The 21,634-nt window shown below is 40.5% G+C and overlaps 1 protein-coding gene across 10 annotated transcripts in view; it reads right to left on the minus strand.

The window, feature by feature from the left end:
• The window catches only part of CLTCL1 (clathrin, heavy chain-like 1), a 38,898-nt gene that overhangs the window by 16,411 nt on the left and 853 nt on the right, over positions 1-21,634 (minus strand). For 9 of the 10 annotated variants that reach the window (XM_415060.8, XM_040648288.2, XM_015275696.4 and 6 more), the window contains exons 2-14: positions 13,595-13,802; positions 8,179-8,447; positions 7,730-7,891; positions 6,825-6,938; positions 5,403-5,576; positions 4,909-5,106; positions 4,288-4,488; positions 4,016-4,168; positions 3,281-3,403; positions 2,421-2,558; positions 2,032-2,196; positions 1,437-1,617; positions 974-1,137 (exon numbers count right to left, since the gene is read on the minus strand). In XM_415060.8, the coding sequence (XP_415060.2) occupies positions 974-1,137; positions 1,437-1,617; positions 2,032-2,196; positions 2,421-2,558; positions 3,281-3,403; positions 4,016-4,168; positions 4,288-4,488; positions 4,909-5,106; positions 5,403-5,576; positions 6,825-6,938; positions 7,730-7,891; positions 8,179-8,447; positions 13,595-13,802 (2,250 nt within the window). Of the gene's footprint in view, positions 1-973; positions 1,138-1,436; positions 1,618-2,031; positions 2,197-2,420; positions 2,559-3,280; positions 3,404-4,015; positions 4,169-4,287; positions 4,489-4,908; positions 5,107-5,402; positions 5,577-6,824; positions 6,939-7,729; positions 7,892-8,178; positions 8,448-13,594; positions 13,803-16,368; positions 16,486-21,634 lie in introns of all 10 variants that reach the window. The other variant, XM_025155585.3, reaches the window with a different exon arrangement.

Here is a 21,634-nt window from a genome sequence, read left to right on the forward strand (position 1 = left end):
ACATTCACCATTTGTTAAAGCATTTTCAAAGCAGCACAGCATAATTTAGTTGTTCCAGCACTAGAAATCAAAAAACATTCAAATTTAAGACTGCTGAGCAGATGATTAACTTCAAAAGCAGGTTAACCACTACGAAAATCATATGGTCAGTCTAGCAATTGAGTTTTAAATTTAAGCTCTTCAACGTATCACACATTAGGCCTACATCCCTAGCTTTGGCAGGACTATCTATTCACATATCCATTCAGAAGACCATCACTGGGCTAAGAACTTCATGCAAAAATAAAATGGCATTAAAATCCCACTTTACCAGTCACAAAGTATGCAAAGCATTATGACAGTTGACTCCAGTTTTACTAAGGTTTGTCTAATCAATCTCTTTGCTAAAATTTCAGCTGAATACTTCAGCATATTTCCTTCTGCCAACACCAATCTGCCTAGTGTTAGGTGAAGATAACTTGTACCCAACTCGATCTCAGTACACCAGTTGAGGGAGCAGAGTGGTGGGACTGGGATGCTTTTGGTCCACCCAGTCACAGCTCCAAGCTGCTCAGACACTGGAGCTGCGTCTAGACGACCAGCAAACAAAAGGCATGAAGGTTGGTATGCAACAGTCCAACTGCTTAAATGAACAGGTTTTGGATCATGCCAATTCAACAGCACAAAAGCAACTGATGACAGAACAATATGTGGGCATGAGGGAAGGTTGATGGTTGGACTAGATGATCTTTCTGATCTTTTCCAACCTTATTGATTCTACGATTATACATGTTAATTTTACAGGAACTGTGGTTTTTCCAGAGGTAGCCCAGAAGGACCTACTGTATGCCTGGAAATAGACTGGATTCCTATTCTACTTATATAGTAGACTATTCATGGCCATGTCAGCTAAAACTTGAGTTGGTATTCTCCTCCCTCTAGAATGCTTAAGTTCTGTTACTCTACAGAGATTGACTTGTTGGACAGAACTTACCTTCAGAAAGTTTTTCACCCTTTCTGGGTTATAGCAGTTACTTTCACGGCAGATTCTTTCTACTTCCTTTATCTGACCAGTCTTGCAAGCTGCCTGGATATATTTGAAGTGAACATCTGGATCCTGACTGAAGTTTACAATGGAACCCAAGAAATAGAACAGTCCTAAAAAGAGTTACATTCTTAAAACAGCTAGAAGGACAAGTGAAGTAAGTGCAGACTTACGAATTTCATCTTATAACTTAGATCAACATTGCTGAGAGTAGCTTTCAGTTAATTACAGGAAAACCAGGGTTTCTTTCCTCCTTTCCAGATTCTCCTTTGTCCCTGAGAAAGGGTCAAAAAACTTTCTAGAACAGAAGTTATCCCAAGAATGCACTTGAATAAATGCACTCTAGTATCCAGCAAAAAGGTGAGGTCCTTATTAAAAGGAAGAGCTTCTTTGGAAGCAGATATTACTGTACCTTCATAGCTTTTGAAAGATTCAAAAAGCTCCACAAGAGACTGGGTGCCAAGCTGCTCATGGTACTTAGAAGCAACCTGTACACAGAGTTGTAGGTTTTGCCTAATGTTGGCTGACAGCATAGCACGCAAGCATTCTACAGAGTCTTCAACAGAGAGAGAGCCAAAGAAATTCACAAGCCACTGCAAAGAGAAAGAAGCTTTACTTGGTAAGTTATAGAGAATTCAGCCAATTTTTAAAAATGTGACAATTAGCCAGAGATTCTACCCTAGCTACTGTAGGTAAATCTTTCATGCACTAAGACCAAAGACTTGAAATGAAACAGACTAACAGACTCATCTTTTACAACTAAAGCAAAAACACAGCTTGTGAGATTTGAAACCACCCGGGAAACTGAGGACAAACTTAAGCCATCAAAAGTATAGACCAAGGTCTAGTAATTAATTGGATAAACGTTATTGAGTCACAGTTACACATGCTGCTTAGGTACTGATAAAACATCTTAAAGCTGCTGCAGGAATTTTAGCAGCTACTGAAGTGCTAAGCAGTGGTCACTTCACCTACAGAACCTCAGGCTTTCATTTGCACAGACTTACCTCAGGATTCAAGAGATGAGTATGAACGACAGCACGTTTAATATCATAGAGATCAGTGTAGTGCTCCAAAGCTCGCTGGAGCAAGCCTGCCTTTTCACATAACTGGGCAATATGAGCACGATCATAGTGCGTAAACATTTGGTTTCCAAGGATGGCATCTGCAACCTAGGAGATTAGATTTCATATGCAGACTGTTAGAAAACCACAATAGCTCAGACTAAAAGTTGTTGAAAAGACATAGCAGTGACTCACTCATAGTCTTTCATGTTGGTAAACTATATATAGACATCAGTATCAGACTGTTGAAAGAACTCTAGATGCAGAATATCAGCACAAGCCTTCTGATTTTTCTCCTTCATTTCTCGGAGGAACTAGGTTAAGAGTCTTACCTGTGGGGCATGAATCAAATTCATTTCCAGCAGACGAGTCTGAAGGTGGCCTTCTGCTGGGCGGTTATTTTTCAAAGCATCCAACAGAAAGGATGTGCATTGCTGAATAAGACTGTTCTCCATGAACACATCCACAATCTGTTGAGAAACATCAAGTTAGAAAAGAGAGTCTACATATACATTTTATGTTTATCTGTACACACTAATAGCCTGTCTAGAAAGGCAGTTCATCCCAGCATTTAATATGCTATATTTACTTTTTTATTATAAAGATAAAGATGACAGAAAAATTTCACACTTCCTTTTTCTCTAGAACTTAAAGGTGTGGATTACTTTGACTTATCATGCCAGATTTTGCCACCAACTATTTAGTTTTAACAAAGCAAGCAAAGCCCATCCCTTCTCATAGTTTCTGCAAGAAAAGTTAATCCTTTTTCTAAATAACTTTACTTATTTAATAATGGAAGCTGTTGCCTGATTTAATGACAAGCAGTCTCTGTGAGCCAGTGCTCATTTTAGGTTTATTTGCTCATCTTCCTATAAATCCTCTGCTACAGTAAAAGTTCATATATGCTCTATTAGAGTCAGCAAAAGGAGCTTTCTAAACTGACATGACAGTAACATTCTCCATTGCTTAGATTAAGAACGTGGCAGATTCAGGATCAAGATTATTGTAATAAGCCAGCTTGTGCAAGAACTTGAGAGAACACTTGCTTCTAATGGCAACCAAACTTGGCTAGTTTAGTCCTTTTACTAACCTAGCCAACTAAAGACCTGAACTGGCCTTACCAGTTGCCAAAATGGTACTATGCTATTACCTCTGTCTAGAAAGAGACCAGTGCTCTTGTTGTAGGCATCACCTGGTTAATGTTAGCCAGTGGCTCCTCATCCTGTACCAGCATCTGAGAAAACTGCAGACCCTGCTCAGGACTGACTCTCATCACACTTCTCAGCAAGAAGATCCAGTCTGGGGTATATCCAACCTAGAGATTTCAGGAACAGTCATGCATGTCTGGGAAGCTTTAAATATTTTAAGACTTCAAAATCTGCAGTGTAAGTGCTATGAGTCACATTGAAGTTTATCACACCCATTCTCCAATTCTCCATCTTCCAGGAATTCTGAGACAAAAGTGTTGTTTGTATGTTAACACAAATTCAGTATCTGCTTATTTAGTAACTGAACTTACTCTAAGGCAATTTTCTTGTTGGCTCAGAAAGCTACTAGAACCAAATCAAGAGTCTCAAGGCATTATCATACACAGTCCTAAATTTATAAGTGCACATCACACAAACTACTTTGTAATTCTGTCAAAAAAATCCCTGCTTTAACAATAATGACAAAGCCTTTTTTTTTCTTTCACAATAAGCTTGAGCCAGTTCATAATTTGATAGTATACAGAATTCTGGAGGTTATGATTTTAACTTTCATAGACCATATCATTAGACCTTAGTCACATACTATGAATTCTGCTATTTCTTAATCTTTGCTACTTACTCTGTTTTTGAGTAAGAGAAAGCAAACTTCTCATGAAAGGTAACTTGAGAACGTACACGTTAAACATAAGAGTCTAGCAGCTTGTGATAAACAACTTTACCTTTTTAGCATACAGTACTATTTTCTGGAATTGACCAGTTTCAGCAAAGCACTGAATCACTTTGTTTGGCACATTAGCACGAAGATAGACACTAAGTGCAAGGGTTGGGTCAGCTGTCTTCACCAAGTCTCCCAGCTCCTCTGAACACTCCAGCTAAAGACAAGTGATATTTTGTCAAGCGCAAGTATTCATATATGTAGTATGAACAAGAGTTGTTCATACTCAGCTGCTACAAGGCAGCAAGATTAAGCTAGCATCACAATCAAGTCTACCTTGTCTTCCTTCAGCCATTTCTCCAGAAGCTGCTTGCGGCCTTGCTGCAGAACAGGGCGACAGAGCTCAAGAGACTCAAATTTGTTCAGCTGTCCCTGATCAAGCAATATTCCAAAGTACTGGAGCAGGGGAGACGCATGCCCTGGCTGAGCTGGTACACTCTGGAACTTCCTGATTGTATCACTGGTACGTAGAATTCCCTGTAGAGGCACATGACACAGAGAAGTAACATTTTACTTGTGAAAGCTGAATTGTGTTAGAGAAAAAAAAAAACCACCACCACCACCAAAGCAGGTGTTAATTTCAGCTACACACTGAAGAATTTATTCTTAATCTTTCAGGGTAGAGATTTTAATCAAACCTAAACCAAAGATCTTCTAGCAAGAAGTCAGCGCCCACAGCAAGTCAAGTCTGTGTTGAAAAAGTATGACAGATGCTCCTTGATGGTATACCGGAAAATATATTAGACAGAACAATGAAGTGAACTACAGACAACTTAGGTTAGCATTGAAGCTTTTAAGCTCTTGGACGTCAAGTGCTGAAGTGCAAGTGACCTAAGGAAGTCAACTAAGCTACAGCAATCCAGATGGCTTCTAACCTCTATCCTTAGAATAACTCACCTTTGGTGCAGATGCAGCTACTTTAGCAGCATCTGCATAGCTTCCTTGAGCAAACAGCGTGTTAAACTTTCTGGCAAATAATTCCTCTGCACCAGCAAGATTACTACGTATAGCCATACGCAGGCCCAAGTCAGGATTCTGGAGAACATTTGTAGCATAGTTCACAATGTTGTCTTCCTCAACACATACAGAAAGCACCTGGAAAGGATAAAAGGCATACCTAAGAACTACTGTCCTTTCCATAACTACTGTATACAACACAACAACTGAATATCTACTCAGCCTGTCAGTGAAGCAGCAGATTATCCAAAAAGAAAACAAGTCAGTTTCTCCTTCTCAAGCAGTCTGTGCTAGGAGAAGTTAAAAAAATGGATAAAAATCAAGTAGTTACTCAATCCCTTTAACGATGTTTGTTGCATCAAGTCATTCATTAGGTTTACTTACATTCCATCTCAGCCTTAGAAGACTTAAAAACAGACTGCTGGATTAGTTACCTGTCCTTTTTTGTTGACACCAATAATGCCTGAGGTAGGTTCATGAGAAGCTGTGACAAAAATAGTGTCGGCACTAATACGGTTCATGTAGATGCAAACTCCAGACTCCAAGTCATACACGTGAATATATCCATATTTTGTGATCAGGTAGATAACACCGTGCTTAATTCCAATCTGTTAAAAGATAATCTTTTACTAGTATAGACTAAAACAGTGACAGATAAGACAACTGCCTTTAGCCTAGTCACAAGACAGTACTGCAATGACACGCCTTTGCACTAACACTAGGAACAAATACAGCTTCGGGCTTCCTTGCTACAAATTCAAAGCAATGGATAGCTCTGCTTGCCAGTCAGAGCCGTACCTTCACTGAACACAGGCTGAAGGAAAATTACGATTCATCTGCAACAGAGGACATACCATTTTAAAGAGTGAGGATGAGGCATATATAATTCGGGCATAATTAGTATTCAGGTCAGATAAGCCAGTACAAGTTTCTTTTCAGAAATCTTGTGTGATAATCCCACTCTTTTCCAGCAAGGACCAACCAGAGCACCAGCAGATCCAAACCAGGCTCAGCTGCTGAGGACTACTGTTTAGCTGTCAAGTCTCAAAGCCAAGGAGGCTTTCAAGCCAAGACTGTATTTAGACAGAAGTATTTCCACGTTGGACCAAGTCCTCAGAGCCCATGAAGCCTGCCATGCACACAGTTTACACTGTTTACCTCAGTTCACTACAGCTTCTCTTGGTTTATTCACAAAGCTGGTCTATTAGATTGGACAGCAGTTGCATGCTCCAAGATGGTTTGTTTTTCCATACGCTTAATGAAGTTTGGTCTGTTAAAGTAACCAGTCATGTTCTTTTCCTAAAAAATTTCCCATTAATATCCTAAGGTATCTTTTCTGTGTTGCTTCTACAGGAGGCAGACTAATATAGGGCTCTCCACTCCATTTGTCTTTGTCTTTGGATATTTACCGTAGATGAAACACCACTTTCATGATCAGTTACATCAAGCACTGTAACACTCATATCTAGAGCCCTGACCATCGGTAGACAATTCAATAGCCTGAAAAAAAGCAGAACTATCCTGCTATCAGCAAGTGTTATCAGATTAGACAAGAACTCACAAGTACTGCTATTCTGACAGACTGCTTCTAATACCTGGTATCTAGTTACTTTCAAACTGCTGTTATTAAGACAGAGCAAAAGCTTGTCAAACTTTTATCTGTTCAAAAACAGGTCTGACCAATGTCAGAGACATTCTACCAGAAGGCAAATGATTTTTGTGGCTTTGTCTTTTTTTTTTTTTTTAATACAACCTAAGTTCACATATTCAGATAAATACAGCCTACGTAGATAAATACAGATGCCTGCTACTTGCCAGGCTATTATACTGATTTGCTTTTTTGGTCAAACATTTACCTGCATTGCCACAGGAAAGTCCGTCTGTGCCTCAGGTGGGAAAAATACATCAACAGCTTTCTTAACAAATGGCTGATTTCCAGTAGCTGGTTGACCCACTTCAATTATGTGAAGCTAAGAAAAAAAAAGAGTACACGTCACAAGATTGCTGGCAAGTCCAGTCACATGAAAGAAGTTTCAATCTTCAGATAAGCTCATGAAGTCATCAGTCACACTTGGCTGCTAAATATCTGTCCAATCCTGAAGAAATACACCGGGGAAACTGTGCTCCAGATTTTTCTGAGAGGAAAAAGAATAAGTTCCCCAGAAATTAATAATGCAAATACTAGGAAAAGCTAACAAATGTTTTCTATGAAAGCATACCATATATTTCTATTCCAAGACACTCAACTTGTTCCAGATGTTTTGAGTGAGACTTGTCAATTTATCAACAATTTGTATAATATAAGAATAGAAAGAATAAAAAATTGTAATGTGACCTCTGCCCTTTACAGACTGCTAACAGATGTTGTAGAACCACTGTTGAGTCTTACTGTCAGATACAAACCTATCCAACACTGCTAAGACTTACTTAGTCTCTTCTATACTAGATTTTAGACATAAAAGGCTGCTTGATGACTTGATTTCATTACACAAAACGTAATGCGAGTATAACTTGACGCTTTAAAACCTTGATGTCAGTTCTCATTACATCTGCATTTGTTCTTTTGCAGAAGTTTCATTAAAGCAATTCAGATTTTTAGCAGATTCTATTCCATTAAAACAAAAAGATTTACATACCAACCGAATACACTGCATATAAGGTTCACAAGCTGTTCTTCTGTCAGCTGAACAATGCGATTGCTGAAATTCTACCACTAATGAGTTGTGCTATACCAAAACAAGAAAACAGTTGCAAACTTTACCTTGCCTCCTGCAGGACTCCTCACAGCAAAACAAAAGAGTGTGGAAGGTTTGGCATTTCCCTCTATTTTGAATTCTGCAAAAGCTGCTGCATGGCCCTCTATAGGCTGGGAGACTTTTCTATCAACAGAGTACAGCTGCATTGCACCAACCACACGATTTTGCTAGAGGAAAAAGGAAAAAAGTCAGCTTTTGGAGATAACATTTCAAATATTTATAGAACAAGACCCTAGGGACAGCTAACTAAGAAAAAAAAAAAGACAACTGCCTCTCATCCTCTCCTCCAATGTTTTAGTCACATGAAAGGTCAGCTTATTCTTCCAAAATAGGAATTTTTGAAGCTTTGATCTACAGAAACTAAAGTTAAAAAATTATAGCAGCTATAAGCGAAGGAAAACAGAACAAGGCTCTGCTGATCATTTTCATAGCACGATAATTCCAGGTAACTTACCTGTGCTGAAATTCCTATCAGCAACAGCCATTTTTGATGTTCATCAGTTCTATAATTGATGATTTGGCAGCCTGCAAGACTAGCGTGTCTGTCAAACATCTTTTGGGGCTGAGATTCTCCCTCCATGCTCCAGTGGTAAACTGCTGTCTCTGTCACCAAGGCAACTGTATTCACAGATATCCATTTCCAGAAGATCACCTCCTCTGCCATGGTGTGGGCTTTCATTTTACTTTTCATCTCAATGTTAAAGATCTGAAGTGTTTTCCCAGCTAGTATGACAAAACCCAAGAAACATCACTGATCAATTACTGTAATAGCCATCCTGTAATTTGCCTACTTACAATTCTGCTTAACCTGCAATTCTGGTGATCTTACATGTCACACCCAAGTGTCCTTTGATACTTGACCTGTACCAAAACAGAAACCCTTCCCAGCCCCTAACTTCCTCCTGAAGCAAAAAGACTCTTTATGGACACTTATGTGGCATTCTAACCAACAACTGACAAGCAAAGACATTCTGGCTAACTACAAGGTGTAGTTAAAAAAAACTATCTAAGCACACGACTTGAGTAAATTCTGGTTTATGCAGTGGCACTAGGATATCAAATTATAGCTGTATAATTGATGTAATTCAGTATAATAGAAAGAATGGCTCCAGTTTGTGTTGATTTAGTAGCTTTTGTAGATCACCCAGACTGAAGCCAGCAGCAACAGATTTGTGACAGCTCCTGAAATAGCCAGACTATGGTTTCTTTTTTTTTTTTTTTTTGCTGGAGCCAAACAGGCTCTGCACTTAGCTGGGAAATGGATGGGCTCTGTAAAACAGTAGTACAACTGCCTGTTGAAGAGGGCATTAAAAAGGTTAGAAAGTTTATAGAAAGGCTTGGAACTTTAGTTCTATAAAAGATTACTGTTTTACAATTTGGGTAACCATACTGAAGCTTTAAGCTTGTCTTCAGCATTCCTCTGAATCACAAGAAGAAGCAGGGGTAGACTTACAACTAATATAACCGAGCCAACTCCTTTTCAAAGGATAAGGAATTCTATGTCTTTCAGGATGTCTAAGTGTTATTTTACTTGACTGCAAATGAGAGAATTTAGCTCTAGGAAATATCATTTGCTGTTCACAAGACACCCACTCAGACTGCTAGATTATTGGTTTGTATTGCCTTTACTTCCATATTTCTGAAACATTCCTTCTGGATAAAGAACTGACTGGATGGCCAGGTGCAGAGAGTAGTGGTGAATGGAATCACATTCGCCTGGTGACCAGTCATAAGTAGTGTTCCCCAGGGGTCAGTACTGGGGCCTATCCTGATCAAAATCTTCATTGATGACCTGGATGAGGGTATTGAGCGCACCCGGAGTAAGTTCACAGATGACAAGTTGGAAGGAAGTGTCAATCTGCCTGGGAGTGGGAAGGCCCTACAGAGGAATGTGTACAGCTGGATATCTAGGCTGAAGCCAATGGGATGATCTTCAGCAAGACCAAATGCTGGGTCCTGCACTTGGGCCACAACAACCCCAGGCAATGCTACAGGCTTGGGGCAGAGTTGCTGGAAGACTGTGTAGAGAAAACAGACCAGGGGGCATTGGTTGATGCTCAGCTGAAGATATGCCAGCTGTGTACCCAGGTGGCCAAGAAGGCCAGTGGCATCCTGGCTTGTATCAGAAATAGCGTTGCCAGCAGGAGCAGGGAAATGATCAGCCCTCTGTACTCAGCACTGGTGAGGTGACACCTCAAGTATTGCATTCAGTGTTGGGCTCCTCGTGACAAGACAGACATTGAGGCCCTGGAGTGTGTTCCGAGAAGGGCAACAAAGCTGGTGAGGGGTCTGGAACACAGGCCTTATGAGGAGCAGCTGAGGGAGCTGGGATTGTTCAGTCCAGAAAATAGGCTCAGAGGAGACTTTATCGCTCTCTACAACCATCTGAAGGAAGGTTGTGATGAAGTGATGGTCAGATGGATCTTCTACCATGTCACTAGCAGTAGGACTAGGAGGAATGGCCTCAGGTTGTGTCAGAGGAGAATCAGGTTGGAAATACATCTCCAAAAGAGTGGTCAAGCACAGGAACAGGCTGCTCAGGGAGGTGGTGGAGTCACCAACACCAGAGGTGTTCAAGAAATGTTTAGATACTGTACTGAAGGACATGGTTTAGTGAAAAATATTGGCAATAGGTGGACTGCTGGACTGGATAATCTCAGAGGTCTTTTCCAACGTTGGTGATTCTATGATTCCAATATACTGGAAAGTCTTGATGCTGCTTTCAAGAGATAATAACCCCAAGCTAATATTTATCTGACTGCTTTGTAAGGGTCTAGTATAACATACACAGGAAGTTGGTCATAATACTTTAACACAGTGCCAAGAGACAAAGCAAGACTTCAGAGTTACTACATGCAGCACTTATGTTCCATGGATTAACAGCAAGCGGATCTATTAATCTGATCAGCCAGCCCCTATGACAGCCTACTAGCTTTCTTTAGACCAAAAACAGCCTTCTTCTGACCATGCTGCAACTTCTGCACATGCAGTTACTGTATTATATGCATGCAAGAAGTGCCTAGGCAAAAGACTAGTGCTATCAAAGCACTGATAGTGTGGGCTATAGTGTGCGGCATCCAGAAGGCAGATAAGCAGTTCTGGAAGAACACTAGTTCACCATCTAAACAAGAACACCAGTATGTGCATACAGAAACTGCTCTTTGTCTTCCTGAAAAGGAAGCAAGGGAACCCCAGCTTTAAGAATACAGAAAGAACCAATAAGCTACAAAACGACCTACAAGCTCACGCTTGTCCATTTTCTAGAATAAATAGCTGCTGTGTTATGATTGGAAATTGCTTTAAGGGCTTCATCAGTTGACTAGCTCTGATGGCGATCAAAAGGTCCCCAGCAATATTATTTCTTAAGTTTGGCAACACAGATTCAAGCTTCAGAGCTCTTAACTGTAATTAAACTACAGTAATCCAGTTATTTGGATCTATTAAGAGATAAGAACCTGCTCTAAGATCACAAACAGAAAAGGCAAGTGACTTTGAGTCTTCTGTGAACTTGATTGCTTTTTCAGGCCAAGACCTGAGACAAAGAGCCAGACTTGCATGGGTTTTCCTGATCAAGACCCCAGACTGATCGGTATATTTGAGACAACTCAAGTCAAGAAAGCTGGGGTTTTCGACTGCTGTTCCATTTGTTTTTATAAACACTGGCACAAGAACTTATATTTCAGTTCACCAGAATATGAAGTTTCTCCATTCCATAAAGAATGGAAGAATGCCTTGAGTACTGCATTCTCCACTTGTAACAACTAGAGACTACTTCCAGTGCAAAGCAAAGCAAGAGAATCTTGGAACAAGGATAATGAATGAAGCTTGGTAATGCCAGGAGAATGCCACATGCAATCCAGAAATGAAATTGTGCATACTCTGTTTAACTCAAGAACCATTCCATTTATTGTTTGAGTGGGATTATACGTTCATTGCTCAATAGTCCTTGGATAGTGAGCAGCTCCCAGTCACAGCACACTCAGTCACGATACGTAACAGTTTTAACTACTGATGCCTCAGCTACTGATACCTCAGTCAGTCAGTGGGGAAAGTCTGTTGTGACAGGCTAACTTCAACCGTGTCTTCGGTGAAGTTTACTGTAATTCTACCAGTTATCTCGAGCAATAGCATGTGCGTTAGTTGGCTCTATTAATTCTCTTTTCTCCTTAAATCTTTGGTTATTGGACTTGATATAAGAAATGCTCTAAGTACACAATACCTGGCAATTTTGCCTTTCACTGTGACATCATACAAATAACTTTGTTCAGAGGACAAGTTTATTCGCTCTGTATGGACAGAACAATACTTCTTTTCAGCAAGCCTGACACTGGCAAGAAAAAAAGTGATATTCTGACAATCTGACGATAATCTGTTCAGTTAGCATTAGTAGGTGAGTTTTAAAAACAGATTATACTGTTTCCTTAAGAGCTAGATGAAGTTCTGCTAGTACAGAGAAGGTGCTTTCCCTGACAATAAAGTTTATTAAAAGGGGCCTGAGGTTAAGGATAGTGAAATCAAACGAATCTGAAATAAATCTGTTCATTGTTGCCCTTAACCACATCCCAATAAGGCTGTCCTTTGCAAGACGTAAAAGCATCTCAACTGAACCACAATTACAGCTAAAGTCAAATGTTAACACATCAGTTCTCAACTAATGTCAGTGTAAGTCTGATATCATAGACAGCAAATCACACATTTTGTGTCAGTTTCTGAGGAATGTTATTTCTTAGACCCCTAAGCAAATTCATCACAGATTTTCACACTGGTTATCACATTTAGGAAGAAACAAATAGCACACAGGACACACTAACAGAAGTCTCTCAAAAGTATTGCAACTTGGTTTTGTCTATCAGCTGTACTTCCATTAGAGGGGGAGAGGGGGGGGAAAGAGAGAGAGATTGAATGGCCTGGGTTGAAAAGGACTACAGTGATCATCTAGTTTCAACCCCCCTGCTATGTGCAGGTTCACCAACCACTAGACTAGGCTGCCCAGAGCCACATCCAACCTGGGATATACATATACATACATGTATATGTATATACACACACACAGAACACTCCTCTTCCACCTGGTACAGTCAATAGTCAAAACAGACAAATGGTTAGCAAAATGCCAACAGAGAACACTTCCACTATAATACCAGCTAAGGATTAAGGCCCTCTATATGGTTATGAAGTGAACTGTCAAACGCCTATCTCAAAGTTCAGTACTTTTTGAGATTAGACCATTCTGTAGTACTAAACATGAAATAACAAAGTACACTCACCATCTGTTTACATAAGATGCAAGAAGTACATAGTAACAAACAGTTATGGAGACTAAATACTAAAAAAAACCACTCATCTAAGAAAAGAAATATAGTAAAAAATGTTTTGGGGGGGCTACTCAGAGTGCTACCTAAAGACAAAAATCAACACCACATCTGTAGGTTATCAAACTAAACAGGTTCATGCATCCAGTCTTCTTTACATTGTGTCATGTAGTTACTAGTCAGGCTTACAGCAGTTTGTTGGTACCTAGTAAGTGCTTACAGCAAAGGGTAAGTACAGAGCAGAGCATAAGAGCAGTTTTAGTCTTCCCTCCACTCTCCCTACAAGTGTTCATTATTCTTTGAACATCCATTTGTGCTCAGTGAAAAATAGTAGGTAGCAGTGCCAAGCCTGAGTATCTCTCACCTAGTGGTAGGCAAACCATCCAATGATTACTGAAATATTCACAATCAAAATACAGCACGCAAATTCAAGCAAGACTTTTTTTTACTATACTTTCTTTGTATAAATCTTACACAGCTCTTATGCTTCAGAGCATACATGAGAAGTAATGAAGCTTAATAGTAGGTTACATATTATAAGAATAAAGGATTACTCACCTTTTAGTGCAATTACTTTAGAGGCCGGATTCATTATGGCACTTTCAGCAGAAATTGGACGTCTGATGGGTGTTGCTGGATCACTCATGTCAATTATTACTACTTGTGCCTGCTCTCCCACTTTCTCTCTGATGCAAATGAACTTGTCAGATTCCATTGTTAGGGTGCTGAATCCAATGTTTGCTGGGTTAATACCCAAACTTTGGAGCTAGAAAGAGGGAACAGTGCTTTATTATCCTTATCATGAAGATTTATCTGTCTAACTTAAGTCCCTACATATAAGATCCCCTCCCGGTATCTCATCTGATCCCTTGTTTCAGTTGCTCCCATCATATATAGAGACAGACTTTTTCCCTTCTCCCTCTAGATGGAATCGATATTGCGGTATTCCCATGACATTTAAGGGAGCATCAGTAGTTTAATTACCAGTCTAATGCAGACTGTTACATTAATCTGAATATACTCAGGACCTGGTAAGTACCAAGTTAGTATCACCTATCTTCACAGGTTTTACCTCAGCTTATCTGCTCAAACAGATACTGTAACAAACACAAGGTAAGGTCGTAATGCTGAGTTCCTTCCCAAGAAACAGCCTGAAGACACCAGAAATAACCAACTGCAACATCTACAGCATTTATAGTACAATTAGAGAAGCAGTCTTAAGTCCTCTATCTTCCCTCCCAACCTTCAACTCCACATCATCTCTTTAGGAAAAGGAAAGCTGAGAGAGCAATAGACAGATGAAAAATATACTTCACTCCAGGGCCTCCCCTTCACTGCAGAGACCTCACCACGTCTACCTTGGCAAAGCTAGATCACCATGTTCTAGCTTCATAGTATTGCTAGGACTAAAAACCAGGATGTAAGCCAACTCTTATTTTCACCTGGAGACAAACTGCATGATTAGCAATGCCTTCTTTACATCTGTCTTTAAAAGCCAGACAGGTTATCCTCAGGGTACTCTACTCTCTGACCTGGAAGACTTGGATGGGGAGCAGAATAAAACCCCCTTGATTCATGTGGAAACTGTTAAGAGACCTGCTGTTCCACTTGGGCTGCAACAAGCCCATGAGGCCAGATGGGATCCACCCAAGGGTGCCGAAGGAGCTGGCAGAGGTGATAGCCAAGCCACCAACCCTGGAGGTGTTCAAGAAATGTTTAGATGTTGTACTGAGGGACATGGTTTAGTGGGAAATATTGGCAATAGATGGATGGTTAGGCTGGATGATTTTGGAGGTCTTTTCCAACCCTGGTAATTCTGTGATTAGCAGGTCCAGGCATCCCCACTTTGGTTTAGAACATTTCAGACACCTCTTTCCTCCTTTACTTTGAGACTGATCTAGCACCAACTACTTCCCTTGAAGCACACAATAACCTTGAATGCATTGGAATTGCAGTCATAGCTTGTGTTTATACAGCATTTATGCTACCTCTGTCTCTTTTTACCAGCTAACAGCTACCATGGCTTGTTAAAATACACCTTCTGTTATATCAACCAAAATATGATATGCTACCATAGTGATATTTGCTGATTCAGGTTTCAGATAAACCTCTAGACATAGTCAATACAAAGCTGTCATGAGACAATAGGAACATCTAAGTTACAGTCATACAAAACTTAACTTTTTTTGTTTGGGTTTTTGTGTGCGCGCGCTTTGTTTGCCCCCTCCCTCCCCCCCCCCCTTTTTTTTTTTTAATTGCAGCTACTTCCTGCCATCCAGCCTCTTCCTTCTTCTCCCATAGTCTCAGAGAAAACAGCACTAAAGCTTCCAGGTTATTTCATAGCTGTAGTAGAAATGCTGTGCAACTGTTTGCACAAATAATACAGTTGAACACTATTTTCAATGGCCTAATTTTATAAATGCACTTGTTCATCTCGCTTCTCTAAACTTAATTCTTACTACTGCATGCTAAGAAAAATGTGTTAAAATAACCACTTATTCCATCTTTCCTTGCCCAAGAGATCACATCTCTTAGATTAACAGCACAAGCAGGGATTTCAATGCAGACCCCTCCTCCCCACACATGATCAATTCAGACATCACTTAAGCTCAGGCACATGACAAAGTAGCTATTCTTAAAGCAACTTCAAGTCATTCTGCATCACTAAGTGGATGCCTAGGTTTCTCTTTCATTCTTCCACATTAACTTTGTTTTCATTCTTTTCCTTTCATTCACTAATCATCAGATTAGTGAGAAGAGGCAGCAGTGAAGGTGGATCAGTGTTTCAACTGGTCTGTAATATCTGATTTAGCTGTGCCTCATACAGCAACTTGGTATGGTTGTAAACTACATTTCATGCAACAGTAACTGTGACAAGCCCAGGGACCTGCTTCATGCCCCAGAGCACAGATGTTCAAACAAAGGAACAGCAGCTACAGTTTTACTGGGGATTAACACCAGCCTACAATCCAAACCCGCACCATCATGGCAGCAGCTATTCCCTGCTGAACAGCCTGACCCAGCCCCAGGCACACATCCATCACTCAGCAACAGCCAAACATCAGGGTGCAATGGGCACTGTCCGGGCCACAGGGAGGATGCAGCGTAGCGCTAACTCAACTTATGGCAAATAACTTTATATGTGATACATTGGCTAAACACAGTCCTGTGAAAAGTGAGAAATATGCAGCTTTGCTTTTCTGTTTTGATACAGGAATTTGGGAACAGGTTTCAAGAGCGCTTCTCCAAAAGCAATGCCTCCTAGTTTATTATATTGGCCCACAAAATCAGAGGTGGATGCTGATGGTATGGCAGTATAGGTTGAACCTTACCGGCAATATCCCATTACATTTCATCGCTGGGTGACAGATGGCAGCAGAAGGGCAGTCTCACAAAATGGTGTCTGACATGGAAGTGCATATGAAGCAAAGGTGTGGAATTTAAGTCCTCTATGGAAGTAAAAATGACACACACTGACATTTATCAATGCTTACCGAACATTTATAGAGACCAAACAGTCAATGTGAGCACAGCGAGGGAGTGGGTGGTGCATTTCAGCAGTGACAACAACAGTGGTTCAGACCCACAGGTGCAGACTTTTACAAGCATAGCATGCAGGCTCTTCATCACTGGCAAAGATGTATCACTAATGGCTGTGATTTTGTTGAAAACAGCTGTTTTGTAGTTCCAAATTTGCTCTCCCAAACACCATTACTATGCCAACTGTATCTCTTGTAGTTTTCATGGACTTCAGAAGCAACCTAATGTCACAGGCTGTTCAGTATGTTCTGATCTGGTTGATTGTTTCAGGGTACATTCAAGTATGAGTGACAGGATGTCTCAGGAGCAGAGGCAAGCAAACCATTCACTCAGAGCAGCACAGTGTATATATTTAGTCAACATATACACACTCATACACACACAGGCATCCATTTTTAGATAATCCCCACAAGCAGGAAGCAGAACATCCCTAAGCAAGTGTACTATTACTTTCTGACCCTTGAGAGATGGCAAACCACCAGAAGGAGAGAGAAGGAACATGCCGGCAGTAGATGTGATAGGCAGCGCCAGCAGGGTGTCCCCCTACTTTAAGGGGCTCTCTTGCTTTGACACTCCCCAGGGTCTGCAGGGTTTGTTCCACTGCACACTGTACCCACACATCCAACGTGTAATACAGAGCCCAAGCGGAACACCTGTTTTTGCAAAGACTTGTTTTGAAAACAAGATAAGCTACCAAGGTCGTCTCGCTCTACAAAACAAGATACTTGCGGCTATAGTCACAAATACCAGTTCCCTTAAAACAGTCAGAATACTTTGTTCCATCCCAGGATCATTCATCAGTCAGGGGCCTTTAGGTCCCCAACATACTGACCATGGCTTGTTGCAGCTTATGTAAAGCTACTCACTAACCCATAAATTGGGTATGTAACTGAGATACTTAGAAATGCAGCATTGCATTGGAGCCACACCCAAGAAAAACTCGGGAATCATTTTCTCTTCGGCTTACTAAAGAAGAGCTATTCAGCTTAGTAGTTCCTAATCTTGACGTACATAAGCTTCAGTAATGCAATACAAGCTAAATGTATGCATGTGTAAGAAGGTATCTGGAGAGGTAACAAGCACATCAGCACAATAATCAACACCCATTCAGCTGTCTCCTCAGTTTACAGGTACATACTTCTATACAAGCTAGTAAACAGAAGTAGGTGCCATTCATGCCAAAAGGTTATCAAAGTTTAGACACTAAAATACCAGAAGCAGCTTGTGACTAGAGCTTCCAGAACTGTCCAGAGAGCATGTAGCTATTAAAGGCTTCTGTATCAGTAAGGGAAAATGTTTCCACATTAAGAAGATTCACGTAATAAGAAAGTTTGTTACCCAGTAAACACACAAGTTGTAGCCAAGTCATCTATGACCCTAAAAAAGGAGGGTAAGTGACAGCCCCTTAGATTCAGTGTTCCTGATTATATGCTCTAGACTTGAAAATATCCACTCACTGAAAATTACACATTCACATTTCAGTGTTGGGCATGATCTCAGTTCACTTACCAAGATACAACCTATTATGAAAGACTGATAAAGTGAAGTGTCACAAGTGATTTAACCAAAGGATAGCCAGGCTTGTCTTGATTTAATTAACCCTAACTCAGAGCACTGAAGTAGAAGTGCAGCCTTGTCAAAGCCTCTTCTCAGACAATGTGCTTCAGCTTGACACCTAACTTGACACTCACCCTGTACAGTGAGAATCTTGAGGTGTTAGTCTAGTTCAAGCACAGCTTTAAGCCCAAGCTTATCCCCCTCAAAATCTGGTCCCTACTGAAGAACCATAATACTTAAGGTATCTTTACTAAGAAATAAGTTTTTGCCTCAAATTCTGTCATAACTTACAGTTCTAACTGCCATAACATCTACAGAAAGTTTCAGAAAGTAACTATACATAGTGTGTGACTATTGCTGCCATCCTCCTATTAGGCTTGTCAGTAAACTTCTTAAGGCAAAAATATTAGTACTTCCTAAAGGATGGTCACTTAATTAAAAAAAAAGCTTCCTATTTTAGCTATTTGAGAGCACTGAAAGTTTACTTCCATCAGAAGCAGTTCAACAAGCATGTTCCTTATGACTACACATAAGAACAGGAACAGATACCCTTTACAACCATAAGAAAGGAATATTTAGCCAGCATTGCTTCTTCACTATCAGGCTGAATGACCCAGATAACACATATCTAATACTACTATAGGCTAGATTAGATCACTGCCTACCAAACATAACTTTAAGAATGTTAAAATACTGATAACTCCTGTAATGATAAAAAATTAACCAGAGATATATTATATAAATGCCACAGGTAGAATGAAATGACTGAATCTGGGTTTTCGGATGATTGAATCATCTGAAATGTATTAATCTTTCCCCATTCCAGTTTACTGATGCTTTTATATGAGAATTTTACTAAGTGTTGGGATTTCTAGTGCAACACTCTTTCTGCAGAAAAAACAGTGATCCAGACTGAGCCAGCAAAGACCAACTCAGACATTGATACAAAGTCTTCAAACTAAATCCCTTTCTCTAGTGAAGAATTTTTAAGACTAATCTACTGTCTGCTCAGTGCTATATCCAAGTACTTGGGACATATCATCAGTTAAATGCTGGAGCTCACATAACTTGATGACTTTAAAATCTCTCTGGGGTTCAGAAAATATCCCACTCCCGCTTAGTGCTGCACAGCAATAATGGAAACACTTTTCAGAGGTTTCAATCAACAGTTGTTTCAATCCCACTACAAAAGAGTAAGGCTTGGACAGAGGCTATAGGTATCTAAATATTAAGTACTGCCTACTAGCAGCTCTGTAAGAACATATCATTTAAAGCATAACACAAACTAAGAACACGGTAAGTTTCTCAGAGCACTTATGTAGCTTGCGTGGCTATATAAAGTTAAAACAACATGCACAATAAGGAACTGCATATAGTTGCTGGACATCCTGTCCCCACTGCCAACCCTCCTGTTGTTGCTCCCTCTTACAGTAGCTACTGTCTGCTTATAAGCTCATAGCAGGGTTGAAGGTACAAGCTGTAACAACTTCCAATTTCACATGCACTGTGACTAGTAGTCATTCCTCCTGCACAGCCTTGCAAGTATAGTTCACTTAGAAGAATGATCAACATAAAATAAGCTGCACAAAGAACGTAAGCAGTCTACCTGTAATTCTTCCATTTTATGTGAACCAAGATCTTTTCCTCTCCCCCCCCCCACTTGCTTATCCAGCTAGAGTCTGGGATAGTTCAGTACTTAGCACCACAACTTGTTTAGCTTCCCTAAAGACCACTTTCTGCATACTCCATTTCTCCTTTTAGCAGAGTATAGGGAAGGTATATGGCAAACAGGTATTGGACCAGAGAGATTATTACGCTACAAAGGAGCAATGAAATAAAGAGCTTACCCATGTCCAGGGCTCATAGAAGGGCTCCAAGAGGAGTGATCTCCAGATAGGAGATCCTTCCTCCTTGGGAGTCAGCCCTTAAATGGGGTCTAGGAGGGGTACAGCCAGGCTCCACCCCTTCCGGTCACTCAGGTGAAATTGCGTTCACCTGTGCCCCTGTGGCTGACTCAATTCTCACCTCAGGTGGTCAATCAGAGGTTCAGGCCGTGATTCAACAGTTTCCATACAGGAAGACTTAGTATAAGTGAAATAATGTTCCACCAGCACCAGGCTGAATTTGAAATTGAGTAATTAGAGTTAACAGCTACTCTAGCTACTTACAGACATACTACTTAAAATCGCTACAGATAAACAGTACAATTTGAATTAAGATGCAGAACAAATTAATATAGGATCACCGATACACAGCAGTTATAAGAAACTGTTTTTGATTTAACATCATAAAGCAGTGTAGTAGATCTGTCATACTACTCATTTCAAATATGACAATTTAACTGTAGCCAAACCTATTCCTTAGAAGAAATGAGGAAAAAAAAAAAAAAAAGATTAAGCTGAATGATAATGAATTATTATGAACAGGAGTGAAGGCTTAATCCTGTCATAAGAAAACTCCCTACTGACCAACAACAAGGAGCAAACTGTGACTCTAGATGTTAACACATCTAGAGTAGAGACATATAATGGTATGTTAGAGTTGATAAAACCATAATTCAGATATCCAGCCAGAACAAACACTGCCAGCTCCCACATTTCTCCTGATCTCCCTCCCCATTTCACCTGTCACGTAAAGACAGATGCTGAAGTAACACTGAGGAGACTGATGCATTCCTGTCCCAGGCACCAATCTCAGTTTCCCAGTGTGAAACACTGCTTTGGAGCCACTGTTCTCAGTCCGAGGGGGTGGTGGGGGAGCAGGGAGGAGTGAATCCCACAGAAGAATCCAGTTCCACACACTAGTGGCATGGTCCTAAGGTTTCCCATGCTCCCCTGTGCAGTCTCCCTCCAGCACGGGCTCAGTCCTCCCAGTAATATCAAAACATTTAGGAGCAAAAGCAGGTGGTGGCAAAAAATAGCATGTGACTTCAGTAGGACTCCCTGGGGAAGTTACTAGCCCCCAACTCACACCAGAAGTGCTCTAATACTCGCACTGACAGTGTTGCAAGACAGAAACAGTCACGTAATATGCAAAGCCGGACACTGCATCTATAATATAAGCATAACATCCACTCATCATCACTGCACAGCCAAAAACAACCAGCAGGATCAGTGATATCTACTAGCTTTAAGCTGTGAGAACCAAACGCTTCTTTCTAAGGTGAGTCTGACATTAAAAATGCCCTGATCCTCACTTACTTACTCAGACAACTGCCCTGTAGCTACCATGAATTAATTGTATTACAGCAATCGCTGCTATCCTGTAGGGTTAAGGGGGGAGGATGAGAAATTCTTCACTATATTAAACTCTCAGCTCCAGAGAGAAGGCAGGTGTGTGCTCCCACTGGCACAGAGCAGATATTTCTAGAACCCATTGCCCAATCATTTTTTCCAGCATTGGTCTCCTCCCCGAATGACCAAGGCAGTTCTTACAGTCACCTGAAAACCCTCCCCAGAAATGAGCTGCAAGGCCTGTAGCAGTACCAAGTCTCCCAGAGGA

Source organism: Gallus gallus, chromosome 15 (genome assembly GCF_016699485.2).
Source record: "Gallus gallus isolate bGalGal1 chromosome 15, bGalGal1.mat.broiler.GRCg7b, whole genome shotgun sequence".
Taxonomy (NCBI): Eukaryota; Metazoa; Chordata; class Aves; order Galliformes; family Phasianidae; genus Gallus; species Gallus gallus.